This window comes from Aquarana catesbeiana, linkage group LG02 (genome assembly GCF_042186555.1).
Source record: "Aquarana catesbeiana isolate 2022-GZ linkage group LG02, ASM4218655v1, whole genome shotgun sequence".
NCBI lineage: Eukaryota > Metazoa > Chordata > Amphibia > Anura > Ranidae > Aquarana > Aquarana catesbeiana.
In genome coordinates, this window is record NC_133325.1 from 667,031,033 (window position 1) to 667,051,528 (window position 20,496).

The window sequence follows — 20,496 nt, forward strand, 5'->3', positions numbered from 1 at the left end:
TAAATAGGGGATGGAGGAAGAGCTGGGATTTGGGTCGTCCTGTGTATAGAGGAGCCCATTGTATAGTTATCTGCTCCGATCTCACTCTCGCCTCTCTGACTTCACTCAGCTCTCCTCTGCTCACTCTGCTTTTTCCTTCCATCTCTTCTCTCTATCTAGCCGAATTCTCATTGGCTGCTTTCTGTCTCTAGCCAGCCTCAGCCAATCAAATGCGCTCATTGTTTTTCTCAGAGGCTCCGCAATAATAAAAAGGACCTGAATAAAGAAATGAGATAACAAGTCGGCCGGGCCCGAGAAGGACAAGAAGAGGCTGCGGCACCGTCCGGCACCCATCCGGTCCAAGTCAACCTGAGATCCGCAGCAGCCTCGGGGCCCCCCACCGCCGTCATTGGCCACATATCGAACTGAGCTGCCCAGATCCCCGGCCCGTGTGCACTGTCATCTTCACAGCTGATAAGCCGGTAAGACAGCAAGTGACCAGTGATGTCCCGTGTACGGGATGGAGGCAGAGGGCTGGGGAGATGATGGGGAGTGGGGGTGACAGCCCGGATCAATGACCACCATCATCACACATCATAGAGATATGACAGTGATCACAGGACGGGACTGACAATTGTACACTCCCCGTACTGTGTCCGCCGGTGGGAACATGTACATGATGGGGGATGATGATGATGATGACTATCAGTCTCTATGGTGTCATATCCTAACTGCTGCCTACTGACACCGACTAATCCTGCGCTGAGTGATCGCTCCGTGTCCTCTGTCACTGTACGGACCGATCACCGTCCGGAGTGCGGAGAGGATACGGGGCTCCTTCCCGGAGATAATAATCCCCACCGATCACTGCACCGCCCGCCGATCGAGGGGCTCACACATCAATAGGAAGCAGTCAGCTGTTCAGTCATGAAGGCTGGGGATGGTTTCTATGGTTTACAGCGTTATTGTTCTGGGCTACCATGTTATTTCTATGGTTAGTGTTATCGCTGTGGGCTACAAAGTTATTGCTATGGGTTACATCGTTTTCATTATAGGTTACAGCGTTATCACTATAGCTTACAGCATTCGTTATCAGTATGGGTTACAGCGTTATCACTATGGGTTACAGCGTTATCACTATGGGTTACAGCGTTATCACTATGGGTTACAGCGTTTTCATTATAGGTTACAGCGTTATTATACAGCGTTATCACTATGGGTTACAGCGTTTTCATTATAGGTTACAGCGTTATTATACAGCGTTATCACTATAGCTTACAGCGTTCGTTATCGCTATGGGTTACAGCATTTTAATTATAAGTTACAACGTTATCACTATGGGTTACAGTGCATCATTTCTGTTTGTCCTGCGCTACCAGCTGATGACATACTATAGAATAGGGATCCCCTCTTTTTTTTTTTGACCCCCCCCCCCCATAGGGTAACATCCTCTCTCCTCACCAGTTCCCCCTTTCCACAGTAACGCCCCCCTCTATCATCCAACACCCCTTTAGTCAACTTTATCTAAAAATCCCAAGAACAAAAATGTCACACGTTGCAGCTTATCAGGCTATAGATATGCTGGCTGCCTTCATTTTCTTTTTTGCCCCCTTTATTTTCACCTGGTGATCCTGACACACTTTCTGTCTTAAAGCTGGCCATACACCATACAATTTTCTTATTCAAATTCCTTTAGATTTACTGTGTAGTAGAAGGACCTGCCTGATTGCATACAAATCGAAAGTGTTTAGATTTGACATCATATTATATGGTTTTGGTAAATCTATTGAAATCTATAGAATACAATTGTATAATGTATGGCCAGCCATAGGGTGAAAACACTCGCTCTATTGTATCTTTGGAGGAGCAACGTTGTCACCATAGAATAGAACAACACTCCCCCACTCTTCTTCTCCATTAAATAGAGGGGGGGGGCATATAGTCCTCAAAGAAAAACTGGGAACAATGTAACTGATTATGGTCATCAGAGAACACAGGGGGGTCAGCTGGAAACATTTCTGGGGGGATCAAACTATTTTTGGAATTCATCAGGCAGGTACAGTAGAATGCTTGTAGGAGTTGTTTGCACAGAGTAGATTTGTTGTCAATTATTTTTTTCTTTCAACTTTATTGAAATGTTACAAAGTGACATTTTATTCCTCTTTATTCACCATAGGGGGTACAATGCGATGTCCTACTTTTAGGGCTCATTTACACTACAATCTCGGCGTTCACTATGTGTGTCTCCATGTTCATTGAGGCTCTGTTCACACCTAGGCGTTTTTGGGCGTTTTTTCTGCTGTAAGCCTTAGCTCGAAAAACACCCGACAAATCCCATTCATTTCAATGGTACCTTTTCACATCTGAGTGTTTTGTCATCTGAAGCAAAACACCTGAAGCTCAAAAAAGTACAGGGGCTTCTTTTTTGGCAGACTACAGGCGTTTTCTGCTTTTTACATTGTTGACATTTTGACCTGTACAAAATCGCGTAAAAAATTGTGGGACTTTTTGCCTGAAAACAAAACACCTAGGTGTGAGCAGAGCCTTATAGTGCATTTACGGTGTTTTTTTTAAATAATTTCTTCCTTTATTTCAATGTTTTCTTAAGTTGTGGTGCATGTGTGCGCATTCATGCGTGTTTTCTTCATTTCTCTTGCATGTGCCTTTGTTCTGTGTTTAAGAATGCACTTGACTGCATCTGATGTAAACAAGCCTCTAGTCTTTAGGTTCACACTATTATGGCGCTGTGCGTTTGCACAAGGCACAGCAACCATTACATTGGAATAGGTGGGCTGTACCTGCAGGAAACGGTCCCGGAACCTTCTTCCAAAATGCACCTGTAGGGCAGCCACACGGAACCATACCAGGCTTTTGTGGTTTCCCTCACCTGAACACTTGCTGCGTTTTCCATTGTGTGGGGGTGACATTAGAGTACCCCCCACATGTCTGGTAAAGGGTAACATGTTTTGTCCAGGGGTGTGTGATTTACATGTACTTCCCTAATAATGTGAACTGAAATCATAGGAATCAAGGCAAATTTCCTTATGTGTGTTGGGCATTGCTGCCCCCATGGTATACGTGACGGCCATAGTATGAGTGGTCCCCATGGTATATGTGGCCTTCATAGTATAAGTGGCCCCCATGGCATATGTGGCCTTCATAGTATGGTATATGTGGCCCCCATGGTACATGTGACACATAGTATGAGTGGCCCCCCATGGTATATGTGCCCTCCATAGTATTAGTGGCCCCTATGGTATATGTGACACCCATAGTATATGTGTCCTTCATAGTATGGTATATGGGATACCAATAGCATGAGTTGCCCCCTAATGGTATATGTGACACCCATAGTGTGAGTGGCCCTCATGGTATATGTGGCCTTCATAGTATGGTATGTGTGGCCCCCATGGTATATGTGTGGCCCCCATGGCATATGTGACTTCCATAGTATATGTGGCCCCCATGGTATATGTGGCCTTCATAGTATGGTATGTGTGGCCCCCATGGTATATGTGACACGCCAAGAGGCAGCAGATTAGAGAAGTCCATCGTTCAGTTGTCATATCTTTTCAGCTTTCCTTTCCTGTACACCCCCGTCCTCCCCCATCATTGTGTCACCCTGGTGAGGAGCTGTACATGGCTGACTTCCGCGGTGTCTTCTCTCACCTCCCTCTACCATAACCCAGTAATGTTTAGAAGCCATTCTCTGTCGCCACTTGGTGACATTTCCTCCATGTCTCCCTCACACACTCTCTCTCTCTCCGCCGTCTTCCTCCCCCACTTCCTCCCACCCTCGCGCTTTCCCGGCTCTCTTCTCGTGCACTTAGCCGCAGAGCCGCAGTCTCGCGCCTGCCGGTTCAAACCGGCTACTCTGACACCTGTCTCCTCCGCGTGCTTTGCTGCTGCTCAGCGACCAATCACAGGCCGTGCATTAGTATCGACCCTCCAATCCGGCTTATGAGGGGGCGGGTAGTTCACGTCTGGAGCGCGCTTATTTGTTTTGTTTCACCTCAGTCAGGGGAGTGTGAGGCGGGCGGCCGAGGATTGAAGATGTTGTGTGAAAGGATGAGGCGCTGTCCCGGGATAAGCCCGGACGTCTCTATATTTATAGGATGTGTTGGCTGTACTCAGACTGCACACAGCACGTACATTCATGTATACAGCGATAGGAAAATCCTTTATAATTGCATTACAGCAAGGTCGCCCATTTCCACTAATTGCAGCAGTTACCTGTTCCACACTCCATGCTCATTTATATAAGCCAATGATTCTGCTAATGTCTTCCACATCCTGTCTATAAGCAATAATTAGGGTGAAAAACAAGAAATGTTTCCATTCCTTCCAGGAAAAGAACTAGAACAATGAGGCAAGGTTCACAGTATCGCCCCCCGGAACGTATGTGTGAGATAAACGTACGGCTTTTTATCAAACGCATCAATAGTTCTTAATAGCCTTACACATACATCGGCAAAACGCCTGCGTTTTCATGTGTGCGCTACAGCACCATGTAATTCCTTGTGGGGTCTTCTAAAGAAAAGGCTCCAGGACTTTTTCCTTGTGTTTCTAAGGACATGAAAATGAATGGACTGCCCTACCCACAGCACAGGTCACTCCGATATGAATAGAGCCTCATACTCATGATTAAAGTGCTTGTAAACTCAGGAGAAAAACCCTGTAGACAAAGGCATAATGAGCTAGTAGGCTATAAAGAATTATTGGTGCGTCTGATAAAAAGCCGTACGTTTATCTCACACGTGGTAAACACGTGTGTTCCCGGGGCGGGATAGTGTGAACCTTGCCTCATTGTTCTAGTTCTTTTCCTGGAAGGAATTGAAAACATTTCTTGTTTTTCACCCTAATTATTGGAATACTTACCTTAGACCGAAGCTGTTGCATAGGTCCCGGTACACCGATGTGACCGGCGACATGTCTCCCGTAGTTATTTCGCTGTGATTGGCCGGAGCCGCAATGATATCACACCCGCGTATACGCGCGGCAGCCACCGGTCACGGCATGGCTACTGAAGAAACGGCCATTTCTTCAGTGTGCATGCGCCAATGACGTCAGTATATGCGGATACAGTAAATATCTCCTAAATTGTGCAAGTTTAGGAGATATTCACGGTACCTACATGTAAGCCTTATTATAGGTACAAGTGGTGTCTTTAAAGTGATTGTAAAGTCTTGTTTTTTTTCCCTATAAAAATAATAAACATGTTATACTTACCTGCTCTGTGCAGTTGGTTTTGCACAGAGCAGCCCGGATCCTCCTGTTCTCGGGTCCCTCTTCGGTGCTCCTGGCCTCTCCCCCCCTGTTCACCCCACAGCAAGCCGCTTGCTATAGGGGCACCCGAGCCGAGTCGCAGCTCCCTGTGTCCATTCAGACACAGAGCCCTGACCCATCCCCACCCCTCTCACCTCTGATTGGCTAACTGACTTTGAGTGACAGCAGTGGCAGCCAATAGTTAGTGGGGCGTTTTTTAGGGGAATGCATTAAAGTGGCATTAAAGCTTTGTTTTTTGTTTTAAATAACAAACATTTTATACTTCGGCCCCTTTCAGACGAAACGGATCCGCCTGCTCATTGAGCAGGCAGATGACAGGTCCGTGTCCACTCCACTATGCAGAGCAGACACGGACACAGCCTGCATTCCTGTATAGGATGGTCGCATAGAAGCGGACTGCATGTCATCTGATCTGATCCTCTGGACAAATGGTGAACGTATCCCCATACATCTGTTTTTAGCAGATTTTATTGGATCGGATGCGGGCGGGTGTCAGCCGCCGCCACATAGAGAACAATGGGTGGTCCAACCGGGCTGCCTGAAAAACAGACAGGGGACACAATCGGTCCATTGGTGGGAAAGGGGCCTTACCTGCTCTGTGCAATCGTTTTGCCCTCATTAGTCCAGATCATCTTCTTTTCGGTTGCCCCGTCGGTGCTCCTCCCCCTCGAACAGTGCTCCTAGAAAAAGCCGCACCAGGGGGAGGAGCACTGACTGGGCACCCGAAAAGAAGAAGATTGGGGCTGCTGTGTGCAAAACCAATGGGCTCCCACTGCTGTTTCAGCCAATGAGGAGGGAGAGTCCCCATACATCCGAGGCTATCGTGAACATCGCTGCACACAGAAGGTTTTTTACCTTCGTGCATAGAATAAAAAGGTAAAAACCTTTAGCCTTTAGAGCCACTTTAAGGTAAAAAAAAACAGTTTGACCTTAGAACCACTTTAAAGAATAACTCCAGCCCAGTTTTATTTTTGTTCCATCCTTGGATGGAATTATCGTAGCAATTATTGCTACAAATTGGTTTTGATAAGAAAAGTCCCCCTGCACAGAGGCAAACTATACTCTCTGTGACCCTGTGCAGAGATTTCCTCTTACTTCCTGTCTCTGTGACACCTATAGAACGCTCCTGTCCACCAGGTGACAAGGGACACGTAGCATGTTTTCTCATCTTTCTAGCTTGTCTCTTTGCTGAGATAACATGGCTGACAGAGTCCCCCCACCCCCACCAGATGAATATTTAACCAGCTATTATTGATGGTGCTTGTCTTGGGAGCCAGGCACTTTCCTGAGACAAGTGCCATCACTAGGTATGCAGGGTGAGGGGGCTTGTCAGTTCCCATGTTCCACACCCCCCCCCTCCTTTCTATTGGTTGCTTAAACACAGGCAACACCTACCACAGTGTGCTCGGTTGCTTGGAAGCAGGTGGGCCCTGCCACACAGGGTGCTTGGTAGCTAGCGAGAAGTATGTCACCAGCGCACCAAGAATCTTCACAACGGGTCCAAAGCTTTATTCAGCAATCACATCCTAAAAGAGAGTTTATTCTTTACATTTTGGATAAGTGGCTGGCCTTGACTGGGATTGGTCAGAAGAACTGATGTAGATATTTGTGGGCTTGGAGGAACGGATTTCCCTGGTGAACTGTATTTAGCCTTGGGCTAGTAAATTAGTAAATGTCACCAGTACTTGTCTAAAATACTAGTTCCGTTGATATTTACATTATAGCTCCACTGGGCTTAGCAAACTTTGGTACATACTGTAAGTAAGGCTGCCTTATTTTTGGCCCATTCTTGGGTGACCTTGGTACATGATGACTTATTTTACCTTGTTAAATGGTGATTATACTCAGATATGGCAAGAATATATCTATTAGTATGTTATTGAGCCTAGAATACTAGATTGCTACTTTGCACCCTTTGTCTTAGGCTCCTTTCAGATGGGATGGACCCCGTCAAGCGGATCCATCTGCTCAGCGGGGGATCTCTCTCTCTCTAATTCCCGCTGAGCTGGCGGATGGCAGGTCCGTGTCTGCTCCGCTATGCAGAGCGGACACAGACCGCCGCTCTCTATGGGGCAGTTGGATGGAAGCGGACTGACTGTCCATTTCCATTCAACTGTTATCCAATCCACCAGGCAGATGGGGAACTGATGCCTGTTCATCTGTTTTTAGTGGACAGGATTGGATCAGATGATGGCGATGTCAGCGGACACATGTCCGCTGACACCCACCGCTCCAAAGAGAACTATGGATGGTCTGATCAGGTCTGCCTGAAAAACAGACATGGAAACGATCAGTCTGTCAGTGTGAAAGGGGCTTTACAGTTAAGCTGGCCATACGCTGAGTACAATTAGGCTAGTTCGTCAGGAAATTTATTTCATGGCTTGCCCTGTTGGTAGTCTCCTGCCCAACATTCTTTGATTAATAAATCAAAAGAGGCAGATGGAAAATTGTTGGCTGAGCAGCGGCTGCATCCAAGCTCTGTATAAGGTGGATAAAGGAATCTGTCAGATTCCAGTGTGTATGACCAGCCTAAGGCCCCTTTCACACAGGGCAGGCTTCTCCAGGAGTCCTCCTGCTCAGTGGGGATCAGCAGACAGATGCAGAGACAAATTCTGCTGATGCGTAGTGGACACAGACACAGCTTGCTCTCCTCTATGGGCGGTTGAAAGTGAACGGACCGTCTGTCTGTTTATACCCAACTGCCATCCGATTCTATCCGCTAGATGGATGAGGGAATGTATCCCCCATCCGTCTGTTTTTAGCGGATCGGACTGAATGTCTGCGGGTGTAAATGGACATATCTGTTTACATTCGCCGGTCCATAGGGGATAATAGAGGGTCCAATCGGGTCCGCCTGCTGATAGGTCCGCCCGTGTGAAAGAGGCCTTACAAAAACCTCTGCCATAGTTGTTTTTTTCATGAATGGGAAGTTAAAAGAAAACCATCCCAAGCATTCTAAAAAACAACCTGTTCAGGACTAGTAGACAGATCTGTATTAGCTGCATTAGCAGAATGCTGGTGTTCCTAAACCTTCCTTGTTTACCCAGCAAAAGTTTACTCTCATTGACAAACACAATAAAATAACTTATAGGTCCACAAGTAGTGTTTCCTAATGTTTGTTTGATAAAACTTGGAGAGTCCAGGTGTTAAAAGGAAGGGTCAAAGCGTTAATGTTTGTCCCCTTGCTGATATGATGTTTTTACAATAATAAACCAAGCTCAGAATAGGAAGCACCTGAACCAAGCAAACAAAGTCAGTGCCTTATCACGATTCATGATATTTGTTGGCTCTTTATGGAAGCTATTTGGTTATCTTTAGATTCCTTTCCATCCTGCACTCTTCAATCCACCAAGGAACTAAACCATTAGATCTTTGCTCCTCAACATGCAGGTGATAAGAATGAACCTGGTGACTTCTTTCCTCTCTAGTTAAATGCTTTCCTATCAGGTTTGTGTAAAGTGCATGTCTAGGGCTGTATTTAAGGTAATTAATATGAACCTGTAATACAGCACAGAAGGCTTAGAAACCTTATCTTTGCCATCCTGTCCACTGATGATTCCCTCATTTCTTGTCTTGTTTTGGGAAATCCTCTCTCTCGGGTCATAGACAATTATAAAAACCCTGCAGGCTCTCAAACCTTTCTCCATTCTGTCCAAAGCCAATACACATATTTAATGGAGTTGGGCTGTAAAACAACAGTGGTGAGCTAGCAGTTAGATTTTGAGGTCCCCAAATATGGTCCTGACTCCTTATAAGAGCCTTATGTTTCATTTTTTTTAAATTGACCATATACTGAGTATTTACTAAGTTTTTTGGGGGCTCCAGCAGCTGGTCCAAGAGGCATAGGAAAGTTAGGTCCAGTCAACTTCTAATGCCTTTTATGCAGGGAACCCATTTATTTTTCTAGTGTGGGCAAAGTATCAGATCACATTAAGGCCCCTTTCACACTTATACGACTTGTCCCACGATTTTGAACTGCAAAATCGCATGACAAGTCATTCTCCATGATTTTGAATGACTACCATTCATATTGGCAGGTAGTTTCTGCACTACTTTTTTTCTGAAGTCGGATCAAAGTCGGATTCCGTATTAACTGATCCGACTTTGGCATGCGACTTGTGCATAACAGGGAACTCCACGCCAATTTAAAAAAAAAAAAAACGGCATGGGTTCCACCTTTATGAGCATACCAGGTCCTTCGGTCTGGTATGGATTTTCAGGGGAACCCCCACGCCGAAAAAATGGCGTGGGGTCCCCCCAGAATCCATACCAGACCCTTATCTGAGCACCAGCCTGGCCGGTCAGGAAAGGGGATGGGGACAAGTGAGTGCCCCCCCCCCCTCCTGAGCCGTACCTGGCCGCATGCCCTCAACATGGGGGGTGGGTGCTTTGGGGCATGGGTCCCTGCCCCCCCACCCCAAAGCACCTTGCCCTCATGTTGATGAGGACAAGGGCCCCTTCCCGACAACCCTGGCCGTTGGTTGACGGGGTCTGCGGGCAGGGGGCTTATTGGAATCTGGGAGCCCCCTTTAATAAAGGGGCCCCCAGATTCCGGCCCCCACCCTATGTGAATAAGTATGGGGTGCATTGTACCCCTACCCATTCACCTAGGGGGGAAAAAAGTGTCAATAATAAAACACACTGGACAGGTTTTTAAAGTAATTTATTAGGCAGCTCCGGGGGTCTTCTTCCGACTTCGGGGGTCTCTTACGACTTCGGGGGTCTCTTACGACTTCTCCGCCGTCTTCTCCCGCTCTCCGGTGCCTTCTACTGGGCTCTTCCGCTATCTTCTTCCAACTCTTTTACTAGTGTTGGCCCGGTACTAGGTACTATTCTATGACAATGCCCCTTCATGCATGCTCCACCATGCACTGTTGGGAACAAGCTACTCCAGGTCTCCATGGATCCATCTTCTATCTGGAGTGGTTCCAGCTTCACCCTTAAGGCCCATACAGACAATGAGAATATTGGACGAAAAAGAAATGCATTCAGGGCGATTGTCCGATAATCTATTCATTAGTATACAGCTTTCAAGAGCCGATCATGACAGTTTATGCAAAAATATCAAACATGAAAATTTTTCTCGGACAATAACAGAACAAACTGTTCGTGTCATTAGTAAAGTATTTGTAAGAAAAAAATCAACTGATCAAGACCACGCATGCTCTGAAATGAAAGAATACAATACAATACAATACATTGCATCGAAGTTGTATTCTGTCTTACAAGAGTTTTCGTAACTTTAGGAACCTTTTCATATTTGATATGAGACTGGCAGGCAAAAAAAACGGACGATCATTCCTCTGATATTCTCATTGTGTGTACGAGGCTTTAAGCTGGTCATACATGGCTCGAATTTCGACTGATTCCTGTGAATCAGCTGAAATCTGAGCCATGGGTGGCCTTCCCCACATCCACCAGCTCCTCAAAGTTCATCCTCAATCAAAGGAGTTGTGTGGAAAATTCTCAGCAAAACAGTGATTGCAGCCTATCAGATGCAGTCATTGTTTGGGTATTTTGACTTCCCAGGGAGCAACAGCTGTCTGAATACATTAGCTTTAACTAGAGATTCCTCCATCCATGCCATTTAGCATAGATGGGAGAATCTGTTGATATGGACCCCTTTTACATGGGCTGTCCGATCAGGGCCGCCTGTCAGTTTTTCAGGCGAACCGGATCGGACGCTGCATTGTCTTCTATGGAGCGGCGGATGTCAGCGGGCACATGTCTGCTCACACCCACCACCATCTGATCCGATCCTGTCTGCAAAAACAGATGGATGGTGGTCCTATTTTCCATGTGTCAAGTGGATCAGATGGCATCAGGTGGAAATGGACAGGTGGTCCGTTTCCATCTGATTGCCCCATACAGGAGAACGGGACTGTGTCCGTGTCACAGGACCTGTGTCCGTGATGACACGGACCTGTCATCTGCCTGCTCAGCGGGGATCGGCGGAGAGATCCCCCACTGAGAAAGCGCATTCCACATAGTGGAGGCACCCGTGTGAAAGGGGTCTTGTCGTGAATGGAGGGTGAGCAAGAGAAACCTTAACTTTGTGGCTAGCTTTACTCTGAAGCCAAAACAATCCCTCCTGCTATGAAACTGCTTTGTAATATAGTAAATATAAATACATAAATAGTATATAAATATATTTATTTAAATAATAATAATAATAATAAATATATATAATATAATATATAAATATATAAATAGTAAATATAGTAAAATAGTAAAGCATTACTACAACTACTTTTCTTAAATACCAGCTAAAGTACAAAAGAAAATAAATTACTTTTTGTGACGGTTTTCTGCTTCAATCATTTTATCAATGCTTCTACAGTAACACATCATGCATTGCAGTGTTCTGCGTAGATCTTAACAGCAGTTATGGGTGAAAACTTCATTACTAGTAAAAAACAATGGTTGAATTCTGACATAAAGATGTAATACTATTTATAGAGCTCAAGTTCTTAATATTTCGTGAGTACAAGTTCTGGTGACATTAAAGTGGATGTAAACCCAGTGTCATCCTTTCTAAACTACTGCCATAGGGGTTATCTATAAGGATATACATGCCTCCTGCATGTATCTTTACCTGTCAAATGTCTCCCCCCTGTCTGTTATTAGACCCTAAAAACTGCATATTCTGTGGGTGGGTCTGTTGTCTGGAGCTCGGTGGGTGGAGTCGTGATGTCAGTAGGCTCTCCACCCACCTCTACACTCCCCTTGTCAATATGCATTTCTCCTGTGTATTTCTTACACTGAACTTCTGCTATGATCTCTAACATCCACTGAAAAAACAGGAAAGTAACCACATGACTTCAGCATGCCAAATTATGCTGAGGTGTGGAACAGCCAATCCTTGCAGAGCTGCTGAAGAAAGGAGAGGGGGTGGGAATTAAAAAATACTGCATGACTCTTAGGCTAGTGCACAAGAAATATGTAAATCACCTGTCACTCACAGCAAGGGGGAGGATTTAATAAAGTTTTTCTCTGTTTGTCAAGATTTATGTCACTGAACAATAAAAGAGGATTGCTCAGAGATGGATTAACTCTTTGTGGTAAGACTGGGCTCAAATGATAGGAAATCCTATACTCTACAGTATGATATCAAAAAAAAAAAATTCGGGTTTACATCCACTTTAATATGTTAAGAAATAGATTAATTCCATGTTATGTTATTGTGGGGCTATGCAAATGAATACTTACCCAAACTCTGTTGTAAAAAGGAGAGTATACGAGAAAAACTATTTCTAATAAAAGTATGCCAATATCTGGACTTCCTTGTTTTGTTGAAATATGTAAATGGAAACTGTATATTACCTGTAGAAAACTGACAAAATCTATGGTCACAGCATCATACACTTTACATATTAGAACATCATTGTAATAACAACACAAACAATAGTCATTTTTGACAATCCAATATTAGCTTAATTGAAAAATCCCTTTAAAGTTGTGAATTCTGCTGGTCATCTCTTTTCACGACTTCCTGCTTCCAGCTATATGAGGACTCATTCATATGGCCTAATATGGGGGGACAGCAGCAAAAATCAGTGTATTGTTGCTGGGCTGACAGGTGGAAGTGATCAGCCTATGGCAGGCTGGCAAGCACCGCAGCTGTTCACATGTAACCGCAAATCCAACAGTTCATGGGGTTAGGGACAGATGAGTTACCCTGGCCTAGATGCACACGTTCTGTGCAGGGTCACTCATCTGTCCCTAGCCACATGTAATTATTGGAAATGCAAATATATGTGAACAGTGGTGGCACCTGTCATTGATTTTATATGGGCCTCCTGCCCACGGCTGAATGCATCTACCTGTCAGCCCAGCTACAACATTAGGCTGATTCTTGGCGGTATTTGACCTTGTGAATGAGACCTATATTGTGGATTGGAATATCAATGCACTTATTTCACACATAGACAGAGAGGTACATACATTGTGTGGGTTGGACCTGTATTTATAAGACTTCTACCAGAAAAATTTCCATGAACTGATGTAATTCCTGCAGAGTGACTCATTCTAAAAGGTATTTCATAAAAGAAGGTGATGTGTTTTCTGACAGTTATATATGCTGAATGTCTACTTTGGACAAAATTACCCTGAAAATCTGTAAAAACAGACTTATTGCCTGAGGCTTAGGGTCCTTTCACACTGGGGCGGTTTGCAGGTGCTATTGCGCTAATAATAGCGCCTGCAAACCGACCCGAAAGTGCCGCTGCTTTAATTCCAGTGTGAAAGCGGGAAAAAAACTCCTGCTAGCAGCATCTTCGGAGCGGTGAAGGAGCGGAGTGTATACCGCTCCTGCCCATTGAAATCAATGGGACGGCGCGGCTATACCGCCGGCAAAGCGCCTCTGCAGAGGCGCTTAGCGGTGGTTTTAGCCCTTTCTCGGCTGCTAGCAGGGGGGTAAAACCGCCCCGCTAGCGGCCGCATACCGATGAAAAGTGCCGCTAACAATAGCGGCGCTTTGCCGCCGACGCCACCCCCGCCCCAGTGTGAAAGGGCTAGAGATAAGTTGAATGTGAACCTATGATATAAGCAATTCTTATTGGTAAGGAAGACGACAGCAAATTGAAGCTACATTTTTTTTGGCAGACAGATGTTTTCTAGTATAATGCTATAGATTGTAATTGTGATAGGTATTTTTGTAATATGCACAGATACTGTTATTTATGAAACTTTTAGCTTGGAATAGGTGGGTAATATTTCATGTCTTGTTTCGCAGATTGAAAGTCCGTAAAGAGAAGAAATAAAAATGGCACCTACACTGGCAACAGCGCATCGGCGCCGATGGTGGATGGCAGTTACTGCAGTCTTTGAAAACCTTTTCTTCTCTGCAGTACTTTTGGGCTGGGGCTCCCTGCTCATTATGCTTAAATCTGAAGGATTCTACTCTTACCTGTGCCATTATCCAGGTATGAAATATTTAGAACTAGTAACATTTATCTAATATCTTTGTTTTCAGTGTTTTTCGATGATATATGGTAAGTCAGTGATTTCGGAGACTGGGACTGTGTGCCACTGGTGCTAATTAACCTTAGACTAAGCATAGAACTACCTCTTTGGTGAATACACTTAGACTAGTGGTAACTATCATTGAATACAGTTTAATTTTTTAAAGTGTCACATCATAAAAAAACTATCAATAAATGGTGTATTATATGCTGTTCATATAAACTCGGTCACTATGAGATTTGTTTTCTGTATTCTGCAAAAATCCTGGTTGATCCTGCTGCTCTCTATCTCCAACTTCTGTCCAAGTCCCCAATGCATCTAGGGATTTTGCAGAGCAGTGTTGGCAGTTCTGCACATGCTCAGTTTTCAGTGAGTTCCTATGCTGAGCAATTCCTCCCTATAACATCTGAGCAACCCATGTGACTATAGAGTCACACATGTGGGCATACACACAGTGGTAAATGACAGCCCACTCCCTCCATTCTCCTTCACTAACCAGCCAAACACAATGGGGGTGGGATGCTACATGTAGATTGTTGGAGGCTTCACCCCCTTTTTATTCTAAGACACAGGCTGGAGGGGCGTGACACAGCCTATGACTGGCAGAATTTTGCCCACACCATGTTATTGGCAAAAAATAATTAAGATTTGTTTTCAAATATATATTTGTATGACAATTTAAAACAGTTTATTGATATTATTTATTTATTTTTACTCTGTATTCCAAAGGCTGTTTTTTTATTTTGAACATGTGACCAGCAGCAGAGGACTAGAAGCTCCTCCTGCTTATGTTTTCCTGCAGACAGGCTGGGAGAGAGCAGGGTCATGTGACAGCTGTATATCCGATTAGGAAAAAGGTACTTAGATTTCTTTTTTATTAAAATAATTACAGTGCAATCATGCAGATTCGCCATAAAGCACATCCCTGTTTCCTGCAGTTCAGTTACATAGGTCTTCTTTCCAACGCCAGTTTGTGACTGAACTATTTAAAGAGGAATTACAGTCTGCTCACATAATTTGTGATAAAAACATCTTTGCCATTCTGAAGCTTTCCTCCAACTACTTTGCATATTATTTTATATATATACTGTGATTCTGTACTTGCCAAATATGCTGCAGAAACCTCCCTCCACTGAGTCTGGCTGCATCCATTTTAACTGTGGGCAGCTAAAGTTGCTGCCTGTTCACTTCCTGGATTTACACAGACACACCTCTAGCTCTGCAGCTCTCATTGGCCCTCTTGTGACTCATCCCCCCTCCTTTCCTGGCAAACTCACAAGAGTGATAGAGAGAGCTGTGCATGATGTCATAAGCCTAGGCTTTTTTTCCAGACAAGAGACAGGAAGTGGGCTGTATAAGGTATCTAATGGCAGAAAAAAAATGTTTTACTATCCAAAGTTAAAACAACAAGGGCATAAGATTTAATAGATAGAAAGGTGAAAAAATGACCGAAGTTCTGCTTAAGGAAAAATAGAACACTAATGAGTTAATTTCTTTGTCACTCTGCTTTTCCCTCCTATTAGCATGCTCTTTACAGTATAGCACAGGGATATGCAATTAGCGGACCTCCAGCTGTTGCAAAACTACAAGTCCCATCATGCCTCTGCCTTTGGGTGTCATGTTTGTGTCTGTCAGTCTTGCTATGCCTCATGGGACTTGTAGTTCTGCAACAGCTGGAGGTCCGCAAATTGCATATCCCTGGTATAGCACAACAATCCTTGTGCTGCTTCTCCTTCCCCAATCTGAGCTTTGCAGTACAATGGATTTCAAGATGCTGATACCATACCAGATGCAGGAGCTTGTGCTGCTTGCATTAAAAAAAAATCAATGCTGTATTAATGAATACAGAGCTGCATTAACTTGTATTGATATAAGTTTATATCTGCTTGGAATTCAGCTTTAAAGGAAAAGTGTGGAAAGTTAAAAAACAAACATCTCTTCTCCGGCTCTAAGACCAAGAACAGAGGGACTGGCTCAGGCTCTCAGCGGCACGCTTTGGTTTTTTTTATATAGAAATTTTATCAGTGTTGTCAGGTTTATTAAACCATAAAACAACTTATTTCCACCTGGCTCCTCCCACTCCCTCTCCCATAACTGGATATTTTTTTTATTTTAATGGATTCTGACAATTTACTGCAATGCTGCATTTCCTTCTTTCTCGCCTAGGCGAGAATGACACAGCACCCACCACTGCCTCCTGAAATGTCCATGTGACACATCCCAAAAGATAGTTTTACTGATGGGCATGTGCAGATTTGCTTTGGGATCCAGTACATGTAGGTGCTTGCCACGCATGCATGCAGACTCAAGTTTTCCAGTGACAAGCAGTGTGTTCACATGAGCGGGCATCCTAAAGACCCAGCAGAGGCCTTGGGCTAAGGTGACCAGATTTATACTGTATGTCGGGGGGGGGGGGGGGTTAGGGTTAGAGGATATGTGCTAGGGAGTGCTTTGGGAGGGGAGAGGACTGGGGTGGTCAAACTTGAAATCTGCCCCTCTCCTTCTAGCACAAGTCCTCTCTAACTCAAAACAAAGCACCCCCTAGTACATACAGTGCCTTGCAAAAGTATTCACCCCCCCTTGGCTTTTTACCTATTTTGTTACATTACAGCCTTTAGTTCAATGTTTTTTTAATCCGAATTATATGTGATGGAGCAGAACACAATAGTCTAAGTTGGTGAAGTAAAATTAGAAACATATATGCATAAAACTATTTTTTAGAAATAAAAAACTGATAATTGGCATGTGCGTATGTATTCACCCCCTTTGTTATAATCCCATAAAAAGCTCTGGTGCAACCAATTACCTTCAGAAGTCACATAATTAGTGGAATGATGTCCACCTGTGTGCAATATAAGTGTCACACGATCTGTTATTACATATACACACCTTTTTGAAAGGCCCCAGAGGCTGCAACGCCTAAACAAGAGGCACCACTAACCAAACACTGCCGTGAAGACCAAGGAACTCTCCAAACAAGTAAGGGAAAATGTTGTTGAGAAGTACAAGTCAGGGTTAGGTTATAATAAAATATCCAAATCTTTGATGATTCCTAGGAGCACTATCAAATCTATCATAACCAAATGGAAAGCACGTGGCACAACAGCAAACCTGCAAAGAGAGGGCCGCACACACAAACTCACGGACCGGGCAAGGAGGGCATTAATCAGAGAGGCAGCACAGAGACCTAAGGTAACCCTGGAGGAGCTGCAGAGTTCCACAGCAGAGACTTAAGTATCTGTACATAGGATGACAATAAGTCGTAAGCTCCATAGAGTTGGGCTTTATGGCAGAGTGGCCAGAAGAAAGCCATTACTTTCAGCAAAAAACAAAATGGCACGTTTTGAATTTGCGAAAAGACATGTGGGAAACTCCCAAAATATATGGAGGAAGGCGCTCTGGTCTGATGAGACTAAAATGTAACTTTTTGGCCATCAAAGAAAATGCTATGTCTGGCGCAAACCCAAAACATCACATCACTCAAAGAACACCATCCCCAGAGTGAAACATGGTGGTGGCAGCATCATGCCATGGGCATGTTTTTCAGCAGTCGAGACTGAGAAACTGGTCAGAGTTGAGGGGAAGATGGATGGTGCTAAATACAGGGATATTCTTGAGCAAAACCTGTACCACTCTGTGTGTGACTTGAGACTAGGACGGAGGTTCACCTTCCAGCAGGACAATGACCCCAAACACACTGCTAAAGCAACACTTGAGTGGTTTAAGGGGAAACATGTAAATGTGTTGGCATGGCCTAGTCAAAGTCCAGACCTCAATCCAATAGAAAATCTGTGGTCAGACTTAAAGATTGCTGTTCACAAGCTCAAACCATCCAACTTGAAGGAGCTGGAGCAGTTTTGCATGGAGGAATGGGCAAAAATCCCAGTGGTAAGATGTGGCAAGCTCATAGAGACTTATCCAAAGTGACTTGGAGCTGTGATAGCTGCAAAAGTTGGCTCTACAAAGGGGGGTGAATAGTTATGCTCATTGACTTTTTCTGTTATTTTGTACTATTTGTTGTTTGCTTCACAATAAAAATTAAAAAAAAAAACATCTTCAAAGTTGTGGGCCTGTTCTGTAAATTAAATGATGCAAATCCTCAAACAATCCATGTTAATTCCAGGTTATGAGGCAACAAAACACGAAAAATGCCAAGGGGGTGAATACTTTTGCAAGGCACTGTATCCTTTAACCCCTACCCCCTCCCTAAAATAACTCCTGACAGCACAATTGTTACCAGCCCCCCCCTTCCCAATCACCATGTCCCCCAAGACTCCTGTTATTACAGACCTCAGCCCCGGCCCCCAGACAGATGCTGTAGCGCGGTGTCCCTCCTCCTCCTCGGCTCTTCCTCCTGGCCTGTGTACTTGTCATATCAGACCTGAGGAGGAAGCGTTGTACAGTGAGTGCAGTCGGCAGGGAGAGGAATGCGATTGCTGTGTGTGGGACCGTGACATCTGTCTCTGCCTCACTCCCTCCTCCTCGCACATCGTGTGGAGCAGAAGAGAATCTGGAAGGGAAGGAGGAAGAGGAGAGAGCCACGGCGCCCCTCTCAATGCCGCGCCAGTGCCACTCCGGACATGATGTCCCTCTCTGGCGGTTGTCACCCAGGTGTGGGCCGTAACCCCATAGCGACGCCATTGTGCCCCCCTCTGCCTCAGCACCCGCCCTGCAATCCGGGGACAAATCCGGGGACAGACAGGCACCGGGGACTTTGTCCTCAATCCGGGGACTGTCCACTGAAACCGGGGACGTCTGGTCACCCTACCTTGGGCGCGTCTCCAAAGACAAACGCGTAGGTGAGCAGGGGTGGGGCAAAAGTAACTGAAGTTACTCTTAAGGGGTCTCCTTTAATGCTGGCTTTTAAATAACTATTCTTAGCTTGTGTCTTGATATATCTCATTGGTAATCTGGACTAACAAAGCATGTTTTTCCACTTAGATTATAAATTTATTTAGGGAGATATTTCTAGGTCATTTGTCTAAAAGGAGAATAGCTGACAGTAAAAATTCATACAGATCTGATTTCCGCTAAATTCATCACGTGTGAGTGTCAGAATTTTCAGATGCAGCTTCCTGTCCTGACACAGTGTTGCCCGATTTGATGTCAGCTCACAGATTTGAAGAGAACCTTTACCCCAGAAATGTACGCTTGTACATGCATCAGTTCCTTAATTAGATACTTTAACAAGCAAATGCTGAGTTGTTCAGCGTCTGTTAATTTGTAATGTACTGGAGTTAGTGGTAACTTCTTTGTAAGCACAGCTATTTAGAATGTTTATCTCCAGTGACCTGGCACAGAGCTGTGTAGAGATACCACAGATCCATGCTGTTATGGAGATGCACATAAAGGCATCAGAACTTGCTGATTTTCCTTTGTTAAAAGCAGTTTCCTCCTTTGTTGAACATTGATCTAGCTGTGACATATTTTCTTCCAAGAGGTTTAATTTTGAACTCCACTTTTTGCAGAACCTTCTGTGTTTTAAAACGGAGGAGTTACTTGTCCCATCCATTAGAAGTGATGACTGTGGACCTCATCTGACTTTTTTATGCTTCTTTTTTATTGCATTTTAGTGTAAATATGAAATCTGAGGTCTTTTTGACCAGAGATATCATATTTAAGAGGTCCTGTCATGCTTTTTTCTATTACAAGGGATGTTTACATCCCTTGTAATAGGAATAAAAGTGACAACATTTTATTTTTTTTTAAACAGTGTAAAAATAAAAGGTAAAATAAATAAGAAATTTTTTATTTTTTAAATGTACCCGTTCCGACAAGCTCGCGTGCAGAAGCAAACGCATATGTGAGTAGCGCCCGCATATGAAAACGGTGTTCAAACCACACATGTGGGGTATCGCCGCAATCGAGAGCAATAATTAAAAATAAAAATTTTGAAGCGTGACATGTTCGGTATCGATTTACTCGGCGTAACATTATCTTTTACAATATAAAAAACATTGGGCTAACTTTACTGTTGTCTTATTTTTTAATTCAAAAAAGTGTATTTTTTCAAAAAAAAGTGTGCTTGTAAGACCGCTGCGCAAATACGGTGTGACAGAAAGTATTGCAACAACCGCCATTTTATTCTCTAGGGTGTTAGAAAAAAAATGTATAGTGTTTGGGGGTTCTAAGTAATTTTCTAGCAAAGAAAACTGTTTTTAACTTGTAAACAATAAATCTCAGAAAGAGCCAGGTCATTAAGTGGTAAAACCAGAAAAGGCAACTGTAAGCAGATTCATCTTTAGCTTTAAGTAGGGTAACAATAAG

At 44.1% G+C, this 20,496-nt stretch overlaps 1 protein-coding gene across 1 annotated transcript in view; it reads left to right on the forward strand.

The window, feature by feature from the left end:
• The first annotated feature begins 210 nt into the window (after positions 1-210).
• SLC43A2 (solute carrier family 43 member 2) overlaps positions 211-20,496 on the forward strand; it is a 104,721-nt gene continuing 84,435 nt past the window's right edge. The window contains exons 1-2 of the mRNA XM_073616635.1: positions 211-461; positions 14,000-14,189. Of these exons, the coding sequence (XP_073472736.1) occupies positions 14,030-14,189 (160 nt within the window). The 5' untranslated portion in view covers positions 211-461; positions 14,000-14,029. The remainder of the gene's footprint in view (positions 462-13,999; positions 14,190-20,496) is intronic.